General features: G+C 43.1%; 1 protein-coding gene across 1 annotated transcript in view; it reads left to right on the top strand.

The window, feature by feature from the left end:
* Positions 1-16,755, top strand: part of KCNMB4 (potassium calcium-activated channel subfamily M regulatory beta subunit 4) — a 113,702-nt gene extending 96,947 nt beyond the window's left edge. Inside the window, exon 3 of the mRNA XM_044277151.1 lies at positions 15,989-16,755. Within this exon, the coding sequence (XP_044133086.1) occupies positions 15,989-16,157 (169 nt within the window). The 3' untranslated portion in view covers positions 16,158-16,755. The remainder of the gene's footprint in view (positions 1-15,988) is intronic.
* Positions 16,756-20,920: the final 4,165 nt, after the last annotated feature.

Genomic DNA, 20,920 nt, shown 5'->3' with positions numbered 1-20,920 from the left:
ATTTTTCTATTTTGATTTTTAATTTCATTATTTTTTCTGATAAATCGTCTAATATTTTGGTCCTCCTTCTAATAATGAGTTCCATCAAAGCTTTAGATTGCGAGATTAATAAATCTCCCCATTCTTTATTGAAATCCTCTCCTATTAGATCTTGTGCAGGAGTTCTTGTTAATTGTAGGCCTTTGGGAATTTTATTGTTAGCTAAATATAGCTTCAAAGAGCGTATTTCCCAAATTTGTCTTAGTTTCTTATGCATTAGATCTTCTAATTCTCGAAATGACTCCACTATATGTCTTTCTTCTTGATCACCATTACTTCTACCTTCCATGTCTTCAAAAATATAGCTTTCTGCCTTAAGCTGTTTTGTCTCCATATAACTCCATATATCCATGGTAGGTACAGGGGGAGCTTGATCTCAATGGGTGATTTGGTAATTGAAATGAAAAAAAGTGGTTTTAGAGATCCGCTCACCTCTGTTCCTCCACGGTAGGTGCACCAACCACGGTTTGAGTACACCCCTCAAAAATATAGTTTGAAATAGAAAAAATGTGGATGGGCACTCTATATGAAGGTAAATAGGACGTAATTTATTGATAAAATTTCATAAAATGCAAACAATGTATATACCAAAATAAAATAAAATATAATATACACACTCTATATCAAAATCTATAAAAATTTGGAAACAGATCAAATCATCAAGCTGCTTCCCGAAGCTGAGGCTAATATCCAATATAGATCTCACTTTTTAACAGAACTGGTTTGTTCTGAAAGTGAGGTTTTATAATGGATAGAATTGTTCGGACACACAGTCTCCGTTGTAAATGATAGTGTCTGTCCAAATATGCATAAACAAGTTAAAATAACATATATAATTTCATTAATACAAATATATGGTCCTATTAAATATAGCCACTTGAATTTCTTGTTTGGAATCCTTGATAATTTTAAATGCTATATATAACAAAGTCCTGCTCAAATTGAGACTCTTTGTGAATGGTGAACAGTCTCCTTTTGTATCCACATGGAGTTCGCTACAGATATGACCGGTCTTTCTAGTGTTAATCTTTAAGATAACGGCATCCAAGTCGAGTCGCTATAGTGAAAGTCCTTAATGGTACAATGGATCTTTCTTCCTCAATTGGTAATATGTATTGCGTCAAGAAAAGTTTTTTACCCACAATGTGGGCTTACCTTTGCCTATAGTTTACGGGAACTTGCGACTCAGTTTGTTCTCCACATAGTGCGCCGGCGTCCCGGCTGCAGAGTTGATCGCGTCCCACGTGTCTCTGCTGCTAATTTAGCAGGAGCTGGTTTGGTATAGAGAACACGTCTTTTTTCGGCGCAGGTAGATGACGTCTTTTCAATTCGTTCAAATAGGTTCGAAATATTCCTTTTTCTTCTTAGTGCACTTAAGTTCTTTGAGATCGGGGTATCTTTCAAGGTCCTACGCCAGACGCGTTTCGGGGAGATGCTATCCCCTTCCTCAGTGGCATACCCCAATCCTTTAGGTCCTCGTCTTTTATACCAATTTCAGGTATTTCTCAAAGTCCGTTCTGGATTTGTGTTCTGTGCCAAAAGACGGACTGGATCTATTCCTTTTTGTAGGATTCTGGCTTAGTTGCGATTTCGATGCGGTAATAGTGCGTTTTTTTCAATATAGCTGCGTTTTTTTCACATTATTTGCAGTTTGTTGTATATTATTAAATCCAGTGGAAAGAACTGTTTTTAAATGTTTTATTTTCACATTAATTGTAATAATCTGTCACTATCTTGTTTGTAGATAATTTTTCCAACAATCTTTTTGTTATGGATCTCCACAATATTAAAAACATAAAATATTCTAATGCAATATAAAAGAGTGGATTCCAAAATAGAATTAAAACAGACTAAAAATATAAATACATTTTCATATAAGTTTTCATACACATATTCACAGCCTTCATGGTTGGGATCATTTCTCCCTATAATGGGGTCTAATATGGGGTTATATGCGGATTTTATACACTTTATTTATACATATATTTTCATTGGTATTCCTACAGATTATTGGGACCCATTGAGGTATTTCACCTACAGGCAGATGCTTCTAATTCTAATTTGATAGATGGTGTAGATCTATCAAATTAGAATTAGAAGCATCTGCCTGTAGGTGAAATACCTCAATGGGTCCCAATAATCTGTAGGAATACCAATGAAAATATATGTATAAATAAAGTGTATAAAATCCGCATATAACCCCATATTAGACCCCATTATAGGGAGAAATGATCCCAACCATGAAGGCTGTGAATATGTGTATGAAAACTTATATGAAAATGTATTTATATTTTTAGTCTGTTTTAATTCTATTTTGGAATCCACTCTTTTATATTGCATTAGAATATTTTATGTTTTTAATATTGTGGAGATCCATAACAAAAAGATTGTTGGAAAAATTATCTACAAACAAGATAGTGACAGATTATTACAATTAATGTGAAAATAAAACATTTAAAAACAGTTCTTTCCACTGGATTTAATAATATACAACAAACTGCAAATAATGTGAAAAAAACGCAGCTATATTGAAAAAAACGCACTATTACCGCATCGAAATCGCAACTAAGCCAGAATCCTACAAAAAGGAATAGATCCAGTCCGTCTTTTGGCACAGAACACAAATCCAGAACGGACTTTGAGAAATACCTGAAATTGGTATAAAAGACGAGGACCTAAAGGATTGGGGTATGCCACTGAGGAAGGGGATAGCATCTCCCCGAAACGCGTCTGGCGTAGGACCTTGAAAGATACCCCGATCTCAAAGAACTTAAGTGCACTAAGAAGAAAAAGGAATATTTCGAACCTATTTGAACGAATTGAAAAGACGTCATCTACCTGCGCCGAAAAAAGACGTGTTCTCTATACCAAACCAGCTCCTGCTAAATTAGCAGCAGAGACACGTGGGACGCGATCAACTCTGCAGCCGGGACGCCGGCGCACTATGTGGAGAACAAACTGAGTCGCAAGTTCCCGTAAACTATAGGCAAAGGTAAGCCCACATTGTGGGTAAAAAACTTTTCTTGACGCAATACATATTACCAATTGAGGAAGAAAGATCCATTGTACCATTAAGGACTTTCACTATAGCGACTCGACTTGGATGCCGTTATCTTAAAGATTAACACTAGAAAGACCGGTCATATCTGTAGCGAACTCCATGTGGATACAAAAGGAGACTGTTCACCATTCACAAAGAGTCTCAATTTGAGCAGGACTTTGTTATATATAGCATTTAAAATTATCAAGGATTCCAAACAAGAAATTCAAGTGGCTATATTTAATAGGACCATATATTTGTATTAATGAAATTATATATGTTATTTTAACTTGTTTATGCATATTTGGACAGACACTATCATTTACAACGGAGACTGTGTGTCCGAACAATTCTATCCATTATAAAACCTCACTTTCAGAACAAACCAGTTCTGTTAAAAAGTGAGATCTATATTGGATATTAGCCTCAGCTTCGGGAAGCAGCTTGATGATTTGATCTGTTTCCAAATTTTTATAGATTTTGATATAGAGTGTGTATATTATATTTTATTTTATTTTGGTATATACATTGTTTGCATTTTATGAAATTTTATCAATAAATTACGTCCTATTTACCTTCATATAGAGTGCCCATCCACATTTTTTCTATTTCAAACTATATTTTTGAGGGGTGTACTCAAACCGTGGTTGGTGCACCTACCGTGGAGGAACAGAGGTGAGCGGATCTCTAAAACCACTTTTTTTCAATTCTAGGAACTCGCCATGCCCCTCACGGAATACCTTGGGGTGTCTTCTTTCCAAAATGGGGTCACTTGTGGCGTAGTTATACTGCCCTGGCAATTTAGGGGCCCATATGTGTGAGAAGTACTTTGCAATCAAAATCTGTAAAAAATGACCGGTGAAATCCGAAAGGTGCACTTTGGAATGTGGGTCCCTTTGCCCACCTAGGCTGCAAAAAAGTGTCACACATCTGGTATCGCCGTACTCAGGAGAAGTTGTAGAATGTGTTTTGGGGTGTCATTTTACATATAACCATGCTGGGTGAGAGAAATATCTTGGCAAAAGACAACTTTTCCCATTTTTTTTATACAAAGTTGGCATTTGAACAAGATATTTATCCTCCTTTTAGGAGGGCATTTTTAGACATTTGGATCCCAGACTTCTTCTGGCTCTTTAGGGCCCCTAAAAAGCCAGGGCAGTATAAATACCCAACATGTGACCCCACTTTGGAAAGAAGACACCCCAAGGTATTCAATGAGGGGCCTGGCGAGTTCATCGAATTTTTTTTTTTGGGCATAAGTTAGCGGAAATTGATTTTTTTTTTTGATTTTTTTCTCACAAATTCTCACTTTCCGCTAACTTGGGACAAAAATTTCAATCTTTCATGGACTCAATATGCCCCTCAGCGAATACCTTGGGGTGTCTTCTTTCCAAAATGGGGTCAGTTGTGGGGTGTTTGTACTGCCCTGGCATTTGAGGGTCTCTGCAATCATTACATGTATGGCCAGCATTAGGAGTTTCTGCTATTCTCCTTATATTGAGCATACAGGTAATGAGATATTTTTTTCCGTTCAGCCTCTGGGCTGAAAGAAAAAAATGAACGGCACAGATTTCTTCATTCACATCGATCAATGTGGATGAAAAAATCTCTGCCAACAAAAAAAAAAGGAGGGGAAAGGTGTCTGCCAGGACATAGGAGCTCCGCCCAACATCCATACCCACTTAGCTCGTATGCCCTGGCAAACCAGATTTCTCCATTCGCATCAATCGATGTGGATGAATAAATCATTGCCGGGATTTTTTATTTTTTTTATATACAAAGTGTTTGCCAAAGCATAGGAACGCCACCTCCTCCTCAGCTCGTATGCCTTGGCAAACGTATCTTTTACTGCAGAGTAGAAATCTCGCCTTGCAGCGCCGCATACACCGACTTGCGTGTAATCTGACAGCAGCGCAATGCTTCTGTCAGAATGCACATCAGTGCTGCAGCTAGTCGATCGGTTGGTCCACCTGGAAGGTGAAAAAAAAGAAAAAACCAGGCCGCAACGCAATAATTTTATTAACTTATAAACTTTAACTTTTTGAACTAAACATTAACCTTTTTGCTTACTGGTGTTTTTTTTACCTTTATAGAAAAAACATCTCCTTCCCCATGGGTCAATGTGCAAAGCGCAAATCGCCCAAAGATGTGGCGAAGTGCGTTATGCACTTTGTCCCAGGTGAAAGGAGACGTTTGCAGCAGCTGTGTGAGTGAATGGGTCCTAATAGCCCTGTGTGCCTGTCCTGGTGAGATGTGATCCCTATGCTAGGTGTACCTGTGTGTGGTACTTCCGGAAACACTCCCCTAAGCATAGGGCAGGGTGGTCAGGACAGAAATAGCGGGTGTCACACCTTATTCCACTCCTGATACAGACACAACATCTTTTCCGGGGTGACGGGTGGGTTGAGGTACCGGCAACGACATTGGGGAAATGTCGCTCGTGTAGACAGCTAACTACACTGGTGGATGGGGCCACGGAACCTCCTGGATACAGGAGGTTCTCGATGATCTCTTCCTGAAATTTGAGGAAGGATCGTGTTCTCCCAGCCTTACTGTAGAGAACAAAACTATTGTACATCGCCAATTGAATCAAATATACAGACACCTTCTTATACCAGCGTCTGGTTCTGCGGAAAACTAAATACGGAGACAGCATCTGGTCATTGAAGTCCACCCCTCCCATGTGAAGGTTATAGTCGTGGACTGAGAGGGGCTTTTCAATGACACGGGTTGCTCGCTCAATTTGTATTGTCGTGTCTGCGTAAATGGAGGAGAGCATGTAAACGCCACGCTTGTCTCTCCATTTCAGCGCGAGCAGTTCTTCGTTACACAATGCGGCCCTCTGCCCCCTTGCAAGACGGGTGCTAACGAGCCGTTGGGGGAAGCCCGCGCGACTAGTTCGCGCGGTGCCACAGGCGCCAATCCGTTCTAGAAACAAATGCCTAAAGAGGGCCACACTTGTGTAGAAATTGTCCACATAAAGATGGTACCCCTTGCCGAATAAGGGTGACACCAAGTCCCAGACTGTCTTCCCACTGCTCCCCAGGTAGTCAGGGCAACCGACTGGCTCCAGGGTCTGATCTTTTCCCTCATAGACACGAAATTTGTGGGTATAGCCGGTGGCCCTTTCACAGAGCTTATACAATTTGACCCCATACCGGGCGCGCTTGCTTGGGATGTATTGTTTGAAGCCAAGGCGCCCGGTAAAATGTATTAGGGACTCGTCTACGCAGATGTTTTGCTCTGGGGTATACAAATCTGCAAATTTCTGGTTGAAATGGTCTATGAGGGGCCGAATTTTGTGGAGCCGGTCAAAAGCCTCTGGGACGGGAGGCGGTGTTGTCGCTAAAGTGCAGGAAACGCAGGATGGTCTCAAATCGTGTCCTGGACATAGCAGCAGAGAACATGGGCATGTGATGAATTGGGTTCGTGGACCAATATGACCGCAATTCATGCTTTTTAGTTAGACCCATGTTGAGGAGAAGGCCCAAAAAAAATTTAATTTCGGAAACTTGGACTGGTTTCCACCGGAAAGGCTGGGCATAAAAGCTTCCCGGGTTTGCGGTTATAAATTGTGTGGCATACCGATTTGTTTCTGCCACAACTAAGTCTAAGAGTTCCGCAGTCAAGAACAGCTCAAAAAATCCCAGGGCCGAACCGATCTGAGCTGTCTCAACCCGAACTCCAGACTGGGCGGTGAAAGGGGGAACTACAGGTGCGGCTGAAGTTGGGGACTGCCAATCAGGGTTTGCCAGCACCTCAGGGATTCTAGAGGCTCTACGGGCACGTCTTTGCGGTGGCTGCGACGGGGTAACTACTGCACGTGCCACCGTACCAGCTTCAACTGCCCTTCTGGTGCTCGCTACTTCACCATGTTCTACGGCAGTGCTGGTACTAGGTCCAGGAAGGGCTGCGCTGCTGGTGTATGCCTCACCACGTAATCCAACAGCACCAGCCCCACTCTGCTGCTCTTGAAGCGGATCCTGCGCAACCTGCAGTCTAGCGACACGGGGCCGGGTACGCCTGGTGCTATCAGGGACCTCAGCCTCCTCGTCCGAACTTTGGGTCAGAGAGCCACTGCTTTCTACAGGTTCGTATTCTGACCCGCTAGATTCATCAGATGAGGGTTCCCATTCCTCATCCGACTGGGTCAGAAGCCTGTAGGCCTCTTCAGAAGAATACCCCCTGTTTGACATTTGGGCAACTAAATTTAGGGGTATTCCCTGAGACTACCCAAGAAAAAAAGCAAGCCTGTCTTACAAATGGGAGGCTAGCGAAGTACCGGAGGCCGCTGCGGTTGATAAAAAATATCAAAACTGATTTTTTTATCGCCGCAGCGCGTGTAAAGTGAATGTGCAGTGATCAAAAAAAAAATATTTTTTGTCACTGCGGTGGGGCGGGCGTGGGCGAACGCACGTGTGGGCGACCGATCAGGCCTGATCGGGCAAACACTGCGTTTTGGGTGGAGGGAGAACTAAAGTGACACTAATACTATTATAGATCTGACCGTGATCAGTTTTGATCACTTCCAGATACTATAAAAGTACAAATGCTGATTAGCGATACGCTAATCGGCGAATAAGGGACTGCGCTGCGGTGGGCTGGGCGCTAACTGATCCCTAAACTACCTAACCAAGGGACCTAAACTATACTAAAACCTATCAGTCAATACCAGTGAAAAAAAAAGTGACAGTTTGCACTGATCACTTTTTTTCTTTTAACTAGTGATTGACAGGGGTATACAAAGGGGTGATCAAAGGGTTAATTGGGGTGCAGGGGGGTGATCTGGGGCTAAAGTGTAGTGTTTGGTGTACTCACTGTGAAGCCTTCTCCTCTGCTGAGACCAACCGACGAAAAGGACCAGCAGAGGAGCAGGGAAGCCATATAACACATCATATTTACTAATATGATCTGCTATGTGGCTTCTGATTGGATTTTTTAAAAATCAGCAACCTGCCAGCCGCGATCATTGGCTGTCAGGTTGCTGACGAAATGCTCCTTTAACTTTTGCCGGCCCGCGATGCGCATGCGCGGGCCGGCTGTGACCGAAATCTCGCGTCTCGCGAGATGACGCACGGATGCGTCCAGGAGGAATGAATCAACCACCTTCCGGACACATCCGTGCGTTAGGCGGTCCGGAGGTGGTTAAACCAACTATTTACAGAGTATCCATTATGAAAATAGGAATAAAAAATATTCATGAAATAATTAAGAAATAGGTATTCACACCTATTTTCAATCCCTATTCTGATCACCTATCATAATGGTTACTATGGGTTTGGCGCCGTCTTTGTGGCTGTGATTTTCTTTTTCTTCCTTTTCTGTATTCATATAGTTTGCTCTACGCTTACAGTCACTACTGGCAGCCTTCCACCTCTCATCCCTTGGTGATAGTTCCTCCTCACTTTGGCGCCCCGCGGTTACTTTAAGATTTTTTTGGACTCCCATCCAAAAAGTTCTTCGATTAACACTCTTTTTGGGAATTTGTTCTCCGCCTCCTCCTTATTTACAGAGTATACCAGTCACAGCAAGAACTTGTAGGAGTTTCAAGCTCCCTGCCTCAGCCCTCTTAGGACACTGGAAAGGTTAAACTTAGTACAAATGACAGACATAATTATTTAACGAGTAAAAGGTGCCAAGATGTTCTATTTATTGGTGACCTTTCTGCTGATCCGAGCTGGTTATGTCATGGCAATCATTGTGCAAGTGATTGTACGGTATTTATACTAATTATGTATATTACATGAAGTGAGAACCATATATTCCATAGAATCTGAGAACGCTGCTAATTTATTTGTCATTTATGTGCAGTTTATTCATTGCAATAATAGTGCGCCTCCCCACTGCATCACTTCTAAATCAAGGTCTGTGCGGAATTTCAGAGTTGAGAATTATTTATTGTATCTTTCAGAAAAAAGTGGGAGCAGATTTACTAATCCTGTCTACAGTAATTATATAGACAGCATAAATTTAGCACACGCCGTCTGAAGAGGTGCCAGATTTAATTATCACAGCTGCACACGCTGTTTGAGTTTGGTGCATCTTGCTTTTGTCCATCTTTACACCTCCTATTGGTTGCCATTTTTATCCACACCTTGCTCCCTTTAAACCTTACGGTCTTTTCTAGTGAGATGCAAACAATGCCTCTAACACATAATGAATGTGGTCTAAGGCAGTACGGTATGTCAGGTTTTTTTTGGGCACAAATTGGGCTGTAATGCTGGTTCCTTAAAGAGGACCTGTCCCCACAAAATGCATTGCAATCTGAAAGCAGTAAGTTATAGAGCAGAAGGAGCTGAGAAGATTGATATCACCTGTAACTTATACATTTATATCTGCTTTTTACTCCTCCTGTAAATACCTACCGTTACAGGAGAGAGGAGTTATCAGTGACTGATGGCATTGTGTGTATAGAGATAGGGGTCAGTCACTGGTAACTCCTCCCTCCTGTACCGATAGCTCTTCACAGGAAGTAGAAAAAGCAATGTAAAAATGACAGGTTTTATAAAATGTTTTCCCACAAAACTATATATCAATCTGCTCAGCTTCTCCTGCTCTATTACATGGTGCTTTCAGATTGCACTGCACTTTGTGGTGACAGGTTCTGTTTAAGGTGTCCCTAGATAGTGGACTTACTTAATAATTGCTCATTAAAGGGGTTATCCAAAAAATTATAATGATGACCTATCCTCGGTGGGGATCCGAGTCCCGTCACCCCTGCCGATCAGGAGTTTCAGGGAGCTTTGACGCTCACCAAGGCGCTGAGCTGCAGCTAGGCCATGTGACTGATGCACTGTGACGTCACATGGTCTAGGAAGAGGCCGCAGCGCTCTGAGTACCCGGCCTCTTCTAACAGCTGGTCAGCAGGGGTCAGACCCCTGCCGATCTGATATCCTGACGATAACCCCTTTAAGTTAGTTTTATAAGCGACCCCTATTGTAGATGCAAAACCGTAGAGCTGTGATTTCCAATCCTATCATTTAGGAAAGGGGAGGGTCCCTATTCTTCCTGTCTTCCTCAAAGCAGCTTGGTGTAGAAACGGTTCATCTTTAATTTTATATTATATTCTGCCTGTAATAAGTTGCATGCCTTGCAGGCATCTTTGGACAGGTTGAGATCAATATAACAATAAAATAATAGCAAAGACAGGTGCACTCTGCGGTCTTACTAAGCCCTCAAACTGATGATAAAATTGAGAGATTAGCCAACATGTCCTACTAGGAGGACATGTCTGAGCCCGAGCACCGCGCCAAGGTTTCTCAAGTAGCTCGGGTCCTAACACTCAGCTACCTGTGCCGCATGGGCAATACCAGGGGCCAGTGGGCAAATTACAGGAGCATGAGGTCCGACTCACAGACAACTCACCAGTTACCTCCAGCATGAAACCATGCTAGCAATGGGAGGAGGGAGGAGTCTGCGAGTCCCACTCAAGACTGGCTGATATGGCCCAGGCCTCACAGGTGCACCTAAATGTAGCCTGTAGATGGAAAACAGGTTGAGGTCAAGTTGACAGCTTTTGTGCAAAAGTGACAGTTCCTACTACTGCTGCTGTCTTTTTGGGGAAACCGTGACTTGGTTTCAAGAAACCCAGGTTTCCAGAACCCTCTGGCTGGGAATAACTGTTATAGAGTCTTCACTTCAGGTGCAGTTCTTTTGTGGGGGGTTTTATTGACATGTGAATAGAGGTTTATATAATGTTAGCGTTTTTGGAGAGCTGTGGGTAAATACATCATAGACTGTGGATGTTCCTTCTTATTTCCACAGGGCTTTGTGGACAAAATCTTTATTGAGCGTTTTTTTTTACCGTTTTGCATAGTGCAGAATTATACTGTATATTATATATGCCTTTTAAAGTGACGTATGGTAATGTGATACTTAAATTCTGCAGCCGCTGTCAATCATTAGCCCAAGCTGAAAATGAGAGCATTGAACATCAAGTGCTTAAGTGAATACAATTCTTACATTTATGGTGAATATGAAATGAATGCTAAAAACGTTCTCCATATTACTCCGTTTATGGTACCTTTTAAATGTAATGTTCCCACTGCACTCAGTAAATAGCCAGAGGCCACTTGGTTTGTGTCAGCTGTACATTACATTATGTGGAAACATATTGATGTAGCTGTAGAGAGTGTGAACACATTCAGTACAATGGGAGTAATGTGTCTCTCCATGCCTGGAGCTGCTTTACAAAAGCCCAACACATTGGAACAATAAGTCTTTTCCATTCACAGAATACAGGCTGCTATAAACTGTGCCTGCCATAGTTCTGCTTGGGACAGCAGCTTTGGGGAATTAGATTTCCCCCTCGTCTGCTATTCTAGAAGGGAATACTAATAGATGTTAAGGCATTATTTGCAGCACAGTTCATTTATGTGTGACACTACATTCAAATATGTAGCTTACCTTAACATTTATTCATATTTTAAGGGAACATGCAGGTTAATGAAGCTGTGTTTTTTAAATTCTGATTTACATCATAAAATCATCTTTGCATTACCTATAAAAGAATATGTCCCCTGAAATCTCTATTATTCTCTTTGCAGCACTACTCAGCTGTCGTATTAGCACTAGGTCCCATAATAGCAAAAAGTATACATAAAAGAAAAAAGTTAGGGGAACTCACAAATTATGTCAGGATTGGCTATTTATGTGTTTGGGCATTTCCCAACTATTTTGTGACAAATGATGTCAGGGGAAAGAAGGCTTTGGTAGAGGTAAAGAAGGATCAGGCATGTGGAATTTCAAGGCCTACTTCTTTTGTTCTGAAGGGAAATGCCTGGCATTGGCTTACTCCTCTCTCACTATTGACAGCACATGCACGCTCAGTCGAGTGTGCATGTGTATGGAGAAGTCGAGAGGAATAGTTGGTGGTGACACCGTTTTTTGTACTGAAGTAACTCAAACAGGGTGCTAAAAATGTTGCTGAAAATTCACTATTGGAGTGGACGTGTCCTCAAAGCTAAAAAAGGTTGTCCCTAATCTCCATAATGCCATTTTCATAGCCAGCCGGCACACTGTATAATAGATGAGTGGGAACCTTCTTTTATTAGGGTACTTTAACACTTGAGTTTTTCTTTTCCGGCATAGAGTTCCATCCTAGGGGCTCAATACCGAAAATAACTCATCAGTTTTATCCCCATGCATTCTGAAGGGAGAGCAATCCATTCAGGATGTGTTCAGTTCAGTCATTTTGACTGATCAGGCAAAAAATAAAACCGCAGCATGCTACGGTTTTATCTCCGGCCCAAAAAACTGAAGACTTACCTGAATGCCGGATCTGGCACTTTTTTCCATAGGAATTAGGCCTGCACAATATATGACCAAAGCAATCATATTGTGATAATTGACGATTGCGATATGGCGATTACCGTAGGCCGACCCAAAAATGCTGCAATTACCTACAATGATACAAGGCCGCCGCGATGCCACACAGCGCGGTCGGCGGGTGTATCAACAGAGGGAGGAGGGGCTGGGGGCCGGCATCTGGATTAGTCCCTGGTGCAGTCCCTGTATTCTAATGCACCGGCCCCGCTAACTGTTGTATAATCTTATCTAACCTGTAGGCATTGTTAAGATCTAATAATCATGTGTAATCCAGCTGTATTATATACAACTAAGTTCTGTAGCAGGGAGGAGGCAGGCCGGGAGGGCGTGTGGGCGACGCGTCACTCACTACGTCATGCACCTGCGCCGCCCACTTTATGAATGAAGCAGGAGGCGCGGGCGCGTGACGTAGTGAGTGACGCATCGCCTGCCCTGCCTGCCTCCTCTCTGCTACGGATTGGATCTACATCCATATGGATTACACATGATTATTATTATTTTAACAATGCCTACAGGTTAGATAAGATTATACAACAGTAAGTGGGGCCGGTGCATTAGAATACAGGGACTGCACCGGTCCCCACTGTCATTCCTAATCCAGATGCCGGCCCCCAGCCCCTGTATTGGGGGTCATTCACACTGCAGGGACACTGTTATGGGGGGTCTGTGGATGGCACAGAGCATAAGATGCTACATAGGTGTCATCCACAGATCGATCCCCCCCCCATAGCAGTGTCATCCACAGATCCCCCCCATAGCAGTGTCATCCACAGATGCCCCATCACAGTGCCATCCAGAAATCCCCATAACAGTGCCATCCAGAGATCCCCCATAACAGTGCCATCCAGAGATCCCCCATAACAGTGCCATCCAGAGATCCCCTCCATAACAATGTCATCCACAGATCCCCCATAATAGTGTCATCCACAGACCACCATTAGTTCAAAACCCACCAAAAGCACACCTTTTGGTTCAAAATATATATATATATATTTTTTTTTCTCCTCAAAAACCTAGGTGCGCCTTATGGGCAGGTGCGTCTTAGGCTACTTTCACATTAGCATTCGGGGGTCCGCTTGTGCGTTCCATTTGAAGGCTCTCACAAGCGGCCACGAACGAATGCATCAGTCTGGCACCGTCTGTCCTCCGCTCAGCAGGCGGACACCCGAACGCTGCTTGCAGCGTTCGGTTGTCTGCCTGGCCGTGCGGAGGCAAACGGATCCGTCCAGAGTTACAATGGAAGTCAATGGGGGCGGATCCGTTCCAAGGTGACACAATATGGTGCATTTTTCAAACGGATCCGCCCCCCATTGACTTTCAATGTAAAGTCTGGACGGATCCCTCTGAATACAAATTGTACTTAGACTTTTTTAGTAAAATATAATGCAAACGGTTCCGTCTGAACGGATACCATCGTTTGCATTATAGGAGCGGATCCGTCTGTACAAATACCAGACGGATCCGAACGCAAGTGTGAAAGTAGCCTTATAGGGTGAAAAATACGGTATATTACCTTATATTGCTGCTGTTGACTATGGTGTCCTTTAAAAAGTTCCTGTTTGTTCAGTGTTCGTAAAATCTTATTTTAATGAACACATGTTCTTATGTCTATTCTATTTTATTTATCTGTTCTGTGTAGTGCTATTAAGAAAATGGCAAGTTTAGTATTTTGTACTTTTGCAGTAAAGCAAATATGTTATTTACTTTAGTAAAAGATGTTTTATTTTGAAAAACACTGTGCATTTCAGTTCTTGAGTTGAGCATAACTACATTTCAGCATTACCAGTAATGTGTGTGCTTTTGCCTTGAAAATCCAAGCAAATAGACCTCTAGCACAATTCCCTTAAAATATCGCATCCCAAGCGGGCGGGAGCGAGCGGTCAGGGATAAGGCCTGCGGGTCCTTAACCGGCAGTAACTTTTACTTCAACTTTAAATCAGCGCATCTTCATTACCTGACAATGAAGCTCCAGTAACAAGCAGAGCGGGCGGCGTAACGTCACTTACTCACGTGACACGCCTTCTCCACCTGCTTCATTCATAAAGTGGGCGGAGCAGGCACGTCACGCGAGTGAGTGACGTTACGCCACTGCCCGGTCTGCCTGTTACTGGAGCTTCATTGTCAGGTAATAAAGAAGCACTGATTTAAAGTTGAAGTAAAAGTTACTGCCGGTTAAGGAATAGTCTACTGCTGTGAGCGACGGGGCCGGGGCTGTTATGGTGAGGGGGATCTGTGGATGGCACTGTTATGGGGAGGGGGATCTGTGGATGGCACTGTTATGGGGAGGGGGATCTGTGGATGGCACTGTTATGGGGAGGGGGATCTGTGGATGGCACTGTTATGGGGAGGGGGATCTGTGGATGGCACTGTTATGGGGAAGGGGATCTGTGGATGGCATTGTTATGGGGAGGGGGATCTGTGGATGGCACTGTTATGGGGAGGGGGATCTGTGGATGGCACTGTTATGGGGAGGGGGATCTGTGGATGGCACTGTTATGGGGAGGGGGATCTGTGGATGGCACTGTTATGGGGAGGGGGATCTGTGGATGGCACTGTTATGGGGAGGGGGATCTGTGGATGGCACTGTTATGGGCAGGGGGATCTGTGGATGACACATAGCATAAGATGCTATATAGTGTCATCCATAGATCCCCCCCATAGCAGTGTCATCCACAGATCCCCTCCATAGCAGTGACATCCACAGACCCCCCCCCCATAGCAGTGCCATCCACAGATCCCCCCCATAGCAGTGCCATCCACAGATCCCCCCATAGCAGTGCCATCCACAGATCCCCCCCATAGCAGTGCCATCCACAGATCCCCCCCATAGCAGTGCCATCCACAGATCCCCCCATAGCAGTGCCTTCCACAGATCCCCCCATAACAGTGCCATCCACAGATCTCCCATAACAGTGTCATCCACAGATCCTCCCTATAACAGTGCCATCCACAGATTCCCCCATAACAGTGCCATCCACAGATTCCCCCATAACAGTGCCATCCACAATTTGTTTTAATATGGCCTTTGAACAGATTTTTTAAAGTAAAATCATATAAACCCCTTTTCTTGTCATTCTGGTGTTTTTTCCCGATTAATCGATGACATTATCAACAACTAACTAATTCAAATAATTGTTAGCTGCAGCCCTACATAACATTAATATTTATTATAGAGCTTGTTTTTTCTTTGACTGTACTTAAAGGGAACCTGTCACCGGGATTTTGTGCATAGAGCTGAGGACATGGGCTGCTAGATGGCCGCTAGCACATCCGCAATACCCAGTCCCCATAGCTCTGTGTGCTTTTATTGTGTAAAAAAAACGATTTGATACATATGCAAATTAACCTGAGATGAGTCCTGTATGTGAGATGAGTCAGGGACAGGACTCATCTCAGGTTAATTTGCATATGTATCAAATCGTTTTTTTTACACAATAAAAGCACACAGAGCTATGGGGACTGGGTACTGCGGATGTGCTAGCGACCATCTATCAACCCATGTCCTTAGCGCTATTCAGAAAATCCCGGTGACAGGTTCCCTTTAACTCATTGGGTAATCTTTGCAACATTGTTGTCTTTCAGGCCAGAAGATGTCCTGCTAAAACGGACCCACGATGAGAATGTTCTTCTGCACTGTTTCTTGTGGCCACTAGTCACCTTCATGGTGGGTGTACTGATTGTGCTTCTCACCATTTGCGCAAGAAGTCTGGCTGTAAAGGCAGAGGCTATACAGAAGAGAAAATTTTCATAGAGTTTAAAGATGGAAGCTTCAGTTCAAACCAAAACCCCAAATACCTATAGTCCTCTTGTTGCCTCTTCATCACTATTTTTCTGAACTTGATCATTGATGATTCGCAGAACATGGAATATTTTCTCAGCCGTCTTCTAGATTACTGCTCCCTGTGGGAAGAATGCCCAGAAATGCTGAGGACAAAGGCAGATATATACGGAGAAAAGTAATGACTTGTACTTAGCCAAGTGTAAAGTGAAGCAGTCCAAAAGTTTCATTTCACCTTTGCGATAAAATATTTTTTATTTGGTATGTAAAATATCAAAAGAGTTCAGTTTATTTTGTATCATGTACTTCTAAAATATTAAAGTGTGCTTTTTTTTATGTCCTAGCACAGAATTTTTATAGGCTTGATTTTTTTCTTTTTTTTTTCTTTCTCCTTCCCTCAGTTTCATCTGCTTTTACAGGTCGGAGATGACTACACAAATGTCTTTATAAAATCTCTCTTGTCCTTGTAGTGACAATCAGGCATATTTCTCTATAATGTATACTTTATATTTAGAAACACATGCAGTTCTTTTCATTTTCTGATTAGCCGATTAAATACCTACAGAAGTTACTTTTATTGTTATTATCATTATTTATTGTGTAATACACCATTACATATCATATTTGTCTCGGTTTAAAGCCCAACTTAAAGGGTTAGTCCGCTTTCATGCTATTGACCAATTCTCAGTATCGGGTCAGACTCCTGGCACCTCCGCTGATTGACTGTTTGAAGGCCCATGGTACTCGGAGTCGTGTGAGTTTACTTGCACGCCATCACCATTGTGTCCATTCACATAAATGTGGCAGGGAGCTGTAATTACACTGCACTGGCACTAAAAAGTAGACGTCATGCAGGTAAACACTGAAGAGGATGCACCGCTCGCATGAGCACCATGGCTCTATCAAACAACTGATCATTGATGACCAATCCTGAGAATAGGTCATCAATACCTGTATACCTGACAATCCCTTTAATAATACTTGCCCTTGTGTGGTAATACTAATAATGACACACTGAAACACATTTATGTCATTTATGTTTCCCTTTTTATCCATTCTCATTTTTATACTGGAAGAAGGAACAGGAAGCTTGAGGGCAAAGATGAAACATCTGTAAGTAGGACCACTTACAGATAAGACTACACGTGATTATGCTTCCTGTACCGTTCGTTAAGAACGATGGTTTGGATTTTGTTACTTCTATACATAGGGTATAGAGGGACAGAGCTCCCCTCTTTCTCGTTTTACACCTACAGCTCCCAGGACGATCTACTAGACAGTTTTAGTACAGAACTTGACAGGCTGAATGTCTTTGCTCACCTTCCTACAAATCCACCTTATGGAAATATACTGAAAACTGATCCTGATGTACAAATGGTAATATAACTAATTCAGGTTAGGCTTCTTTCACATACGCAGTACAGCCTTCTTAGAGGAAATCAGCTGGACAATAACCTCAGTGGTTTTTGTCCAGCCAATTCTTGGCATATTTGGCAGGTTGCGGACGATCTCCCCTGGACCTATTATAGTTAATGGGTCTGGCTGTAATTCCGGTAGCATCTGGCAATCCTGGACCTGGACAACTCTGGCAGGCTGTTCCCACAAATGTCTCACACAGATCTAAAGGGGATGAATTTAAGGGGATAGTCCTTCCATTTATATTGATGACCTATCAACAGGATAAGTAGAGAAAATGGAAGGCCACAGCAGCGTCTCACCAATATTCTTCTTTATTTAGAACAACACCTCACAGCAAGGCATAAAAAATCTTTGCAGCAACGTTTCGGCTAGAGATAGCCTTTGTCAAGCTCTGTCTTGCTTGACAAAGGCTATCTGTAGCCGAAACGTTGCTGCAAAGATTTTTTATGCCTTGCTGTGAGGTGTTGTTCTAAATAAAGAAGAATATTGGTGAGACGCTGCTGTGGCCTTCCATTTTCTCTACATGCCCTTGGACCGCGTTGGATCTGCGATCCCCTGCCCAGCTGCTGCGTGGCCACCATTCTCGCTCTTTACAAGCCGTCTGTGCTGCTGCTCCTGAACAAACCTACCCTCTCCCTATCAACAGGATAAGGCATCAATATCTGATCGGCAGGGGTCCGACACCCAGCACCCCTGCTGATAAGCTGTTTGAAGAGGAGGCAGCGCTACATGCGAGCAATGCTTCTTGGTCATTAAATTGCCCGTCGTCTCGGAAATGACAGCGGTGCAGTGTAATGACAAGTACTTGTAACTGCACTATGTCACTGCTCCACAGGAGACAATGCTTAGTGTAGTGAAGAGGAAGCAGTGCTCGCATGGAGTGCCGCCTCATCGTGCTGATTGTGGGAGTGCCGGGTGTCAGACCCCGCTGATCTGGTATTGATAACCTATCCCCACTTGGGGATCACCTGTTGACAAGAAATGTCCAAGTGGTCTACACTTAAGGCCTCTTGCACACGTGCCGTGTTTTGTGGTCCACAAATTGTAGATTTGCAAAACACGGATACCACCCGTGTGCCTTCCGCAATTTGCGGAACAGAACAGACGGCCCATTATAGAAATGCCTATTCTTTTCCTCAAAACGGACAAGAATAGGACATGATCTATAATTTTTGCTAGGCCACGGAACGGAGCAACGGATGCAGATAGCACACGGAGTGCTCTCCGCATCTCTTGCGGACCCATTGAAGTGAATAGGTCCGCACCCGAGCCGCAAAAAATGTGGCTCGGACACGGAACCAAACGGCGGTTGTGTGCAAGAGGCCTATCTGTGCAAGGACATCCCTGAACATCTTTGCAGAGATTGTGCAGCTGTGGGAGTGGGGAGCCTGCTGTCTCTGCCTTCTCCATTGCTGTATATCCAACGCACAATGAGCACAGCGTATACAGAACAGGAAGAACCATTTTGTCCATTATAACATATACAGCAGAAATAATTCTACATGAAAATTTTCAAAAGTAGTGCCGTCTACTGTAATGGGGGATGCAAATACTTCACCGTACATGGCATCTGTACACATTGTGTGTTTTTTATGGAAAATGAATATAGGGTTTAGTTCAACATCCTCTCTTAGGGCTCATGCACACAAACGTATTTTCTTTCCCTGTTAGTTCCGTTTTTTTGAAGACCATATGCGGAACCAATCATTTCAATGGGTCCGCAAAAAAAAATGAAGTTACTCCGTGTGCATCCCATTTCCATATGTCTGTTCCACAAAAAAAAGAACATGTCCTATTATTGTCCGCATTACAGACAAGGAAAGTACTGTTCTATTAGGGGCCTGCTGTTCCGTTCCGCAAAATACGGAATGCACACCGACGTCATCCGTATTTTTTGTGGATCCATTTTTAGCGGACCACAAAATACATATGGTCGTGTGCATGAGCCGTTAGGGTATATTCTCACGCAGATTTGTTGCAGAAATTTCTGTGATGGAAAAATTGACTTCATTTCATCTGAGTGGGGTTGTTTTGGCAAAAGCACATGGAGTTCTACAAGCCGCATTCAGGTGAATGGGACAGTTGCAGAGATATCTGCAACATATCTACAATTTAAAGTTCAAAGAAAGCATTCTGCTCCCTGTAGGCTTCATTAAATTTCACTGAAAAATTAAACCTACTTTAAAAATTAACTTTTAATGGATACTTTATAAGATAAATCCCAAATAACAATACTTTTTACATATATATAGATTAAATGACGACTGCAGTATATTTTATACTGGCTGCAGTTTCGTATCTAGCATGGAGAGTTCACAGGGTTCTTTTGTGTTTCCAATGTGTATCACACTAGATAGAAAAATTTGTTACCACTCACGGTTACCGATGGCGATTCGCAGTGGATCCCAGACCAGGTTTTCAGAAAGTAACTTGATGTTGAGTCCCAGATCCGGATACCATAGATGTTGATCGTCAGGTATAGGTACAGTTTCTCCACTATCAGTTTTGCCAATAGGTTAAGTTGGAGAAAAAAGGAACAAAATAAGAAAAGTAGGCTTCATTAAAGTAGTTGCGTCATGACAATAACTTATCCCCTATCCACAGGCTAGTCCCTAGCAGTGATGGCTAACCTCTGGCACATCAGCTGTAGTGAAACTACAACTCCCAGCATGCTCCATTTCTATGGAGTTCTGAGAACAGCCACGCAAGTGTACATTTTGGGAGTCGTAGTTTTATCACAGCTGGAGTGCCGGAGGTTAGCCATCACAGGGCTAGGGGATAAGTAACTGATTGGTGGGGGTCTGACCACTGGGGACCATGCCCATCACTATTATTTGCCTGTATGAATGGAATGGCATGGCTGACCTGCGTGCCTGTCCACCAATCTATACACCTCCACTGGGCTGTCAAAGATACAGAACAGGAAGAACCATTTTGCCAACTATAAAACATTTTTTTTAATGCTACTCGAATATCTCCAGCAGCCCCATAGAGTGGAATGGAGTGGCACACACGCATTCCTGTCGGCTGCTCCATTGAAATGGGGGAACATGTGTCCCTCTTCTATTACATAAACAGCAGGGACCCAGCAGTCGAACCCCAGCCGATCCGGTATTTATCCCCTGTCATGTGGATGTCATGAAGCAAGCAATCTTATTGGCATATGGATCCATTTAATAACTTGAACCCTAGCAAATTTTCTCATTATGGCTCATGCACACAGCCGTAGCCATTTTTCCATTCTGCAATTTGCGGTTCCGCAGAACACTGATACCGGCCGCGTGCGTTCCGCATTTTGCTGAACAGAGCTTCCGGCC

Source organism: Bufo gargarizans, chromosome 2 (genome assembly GCF_014858855.1).
Source record: "Bufo gargarizans isolate SCDJY-AF-19 chromosome 2, ASM1485885v1, whole genome shotgun sequence".
In the NCBI taxonomy this organism is placed as follows: Eukaryota; Metazoa; Chordata; class Amphibia; order Anura; family Bufonidae; genus Bufo; species Bufo gargarizans.
Note: the sequence above shows the minus strand (reverse complement) of the source record. Positions and strands in the feature narration are given on the sequence as shown.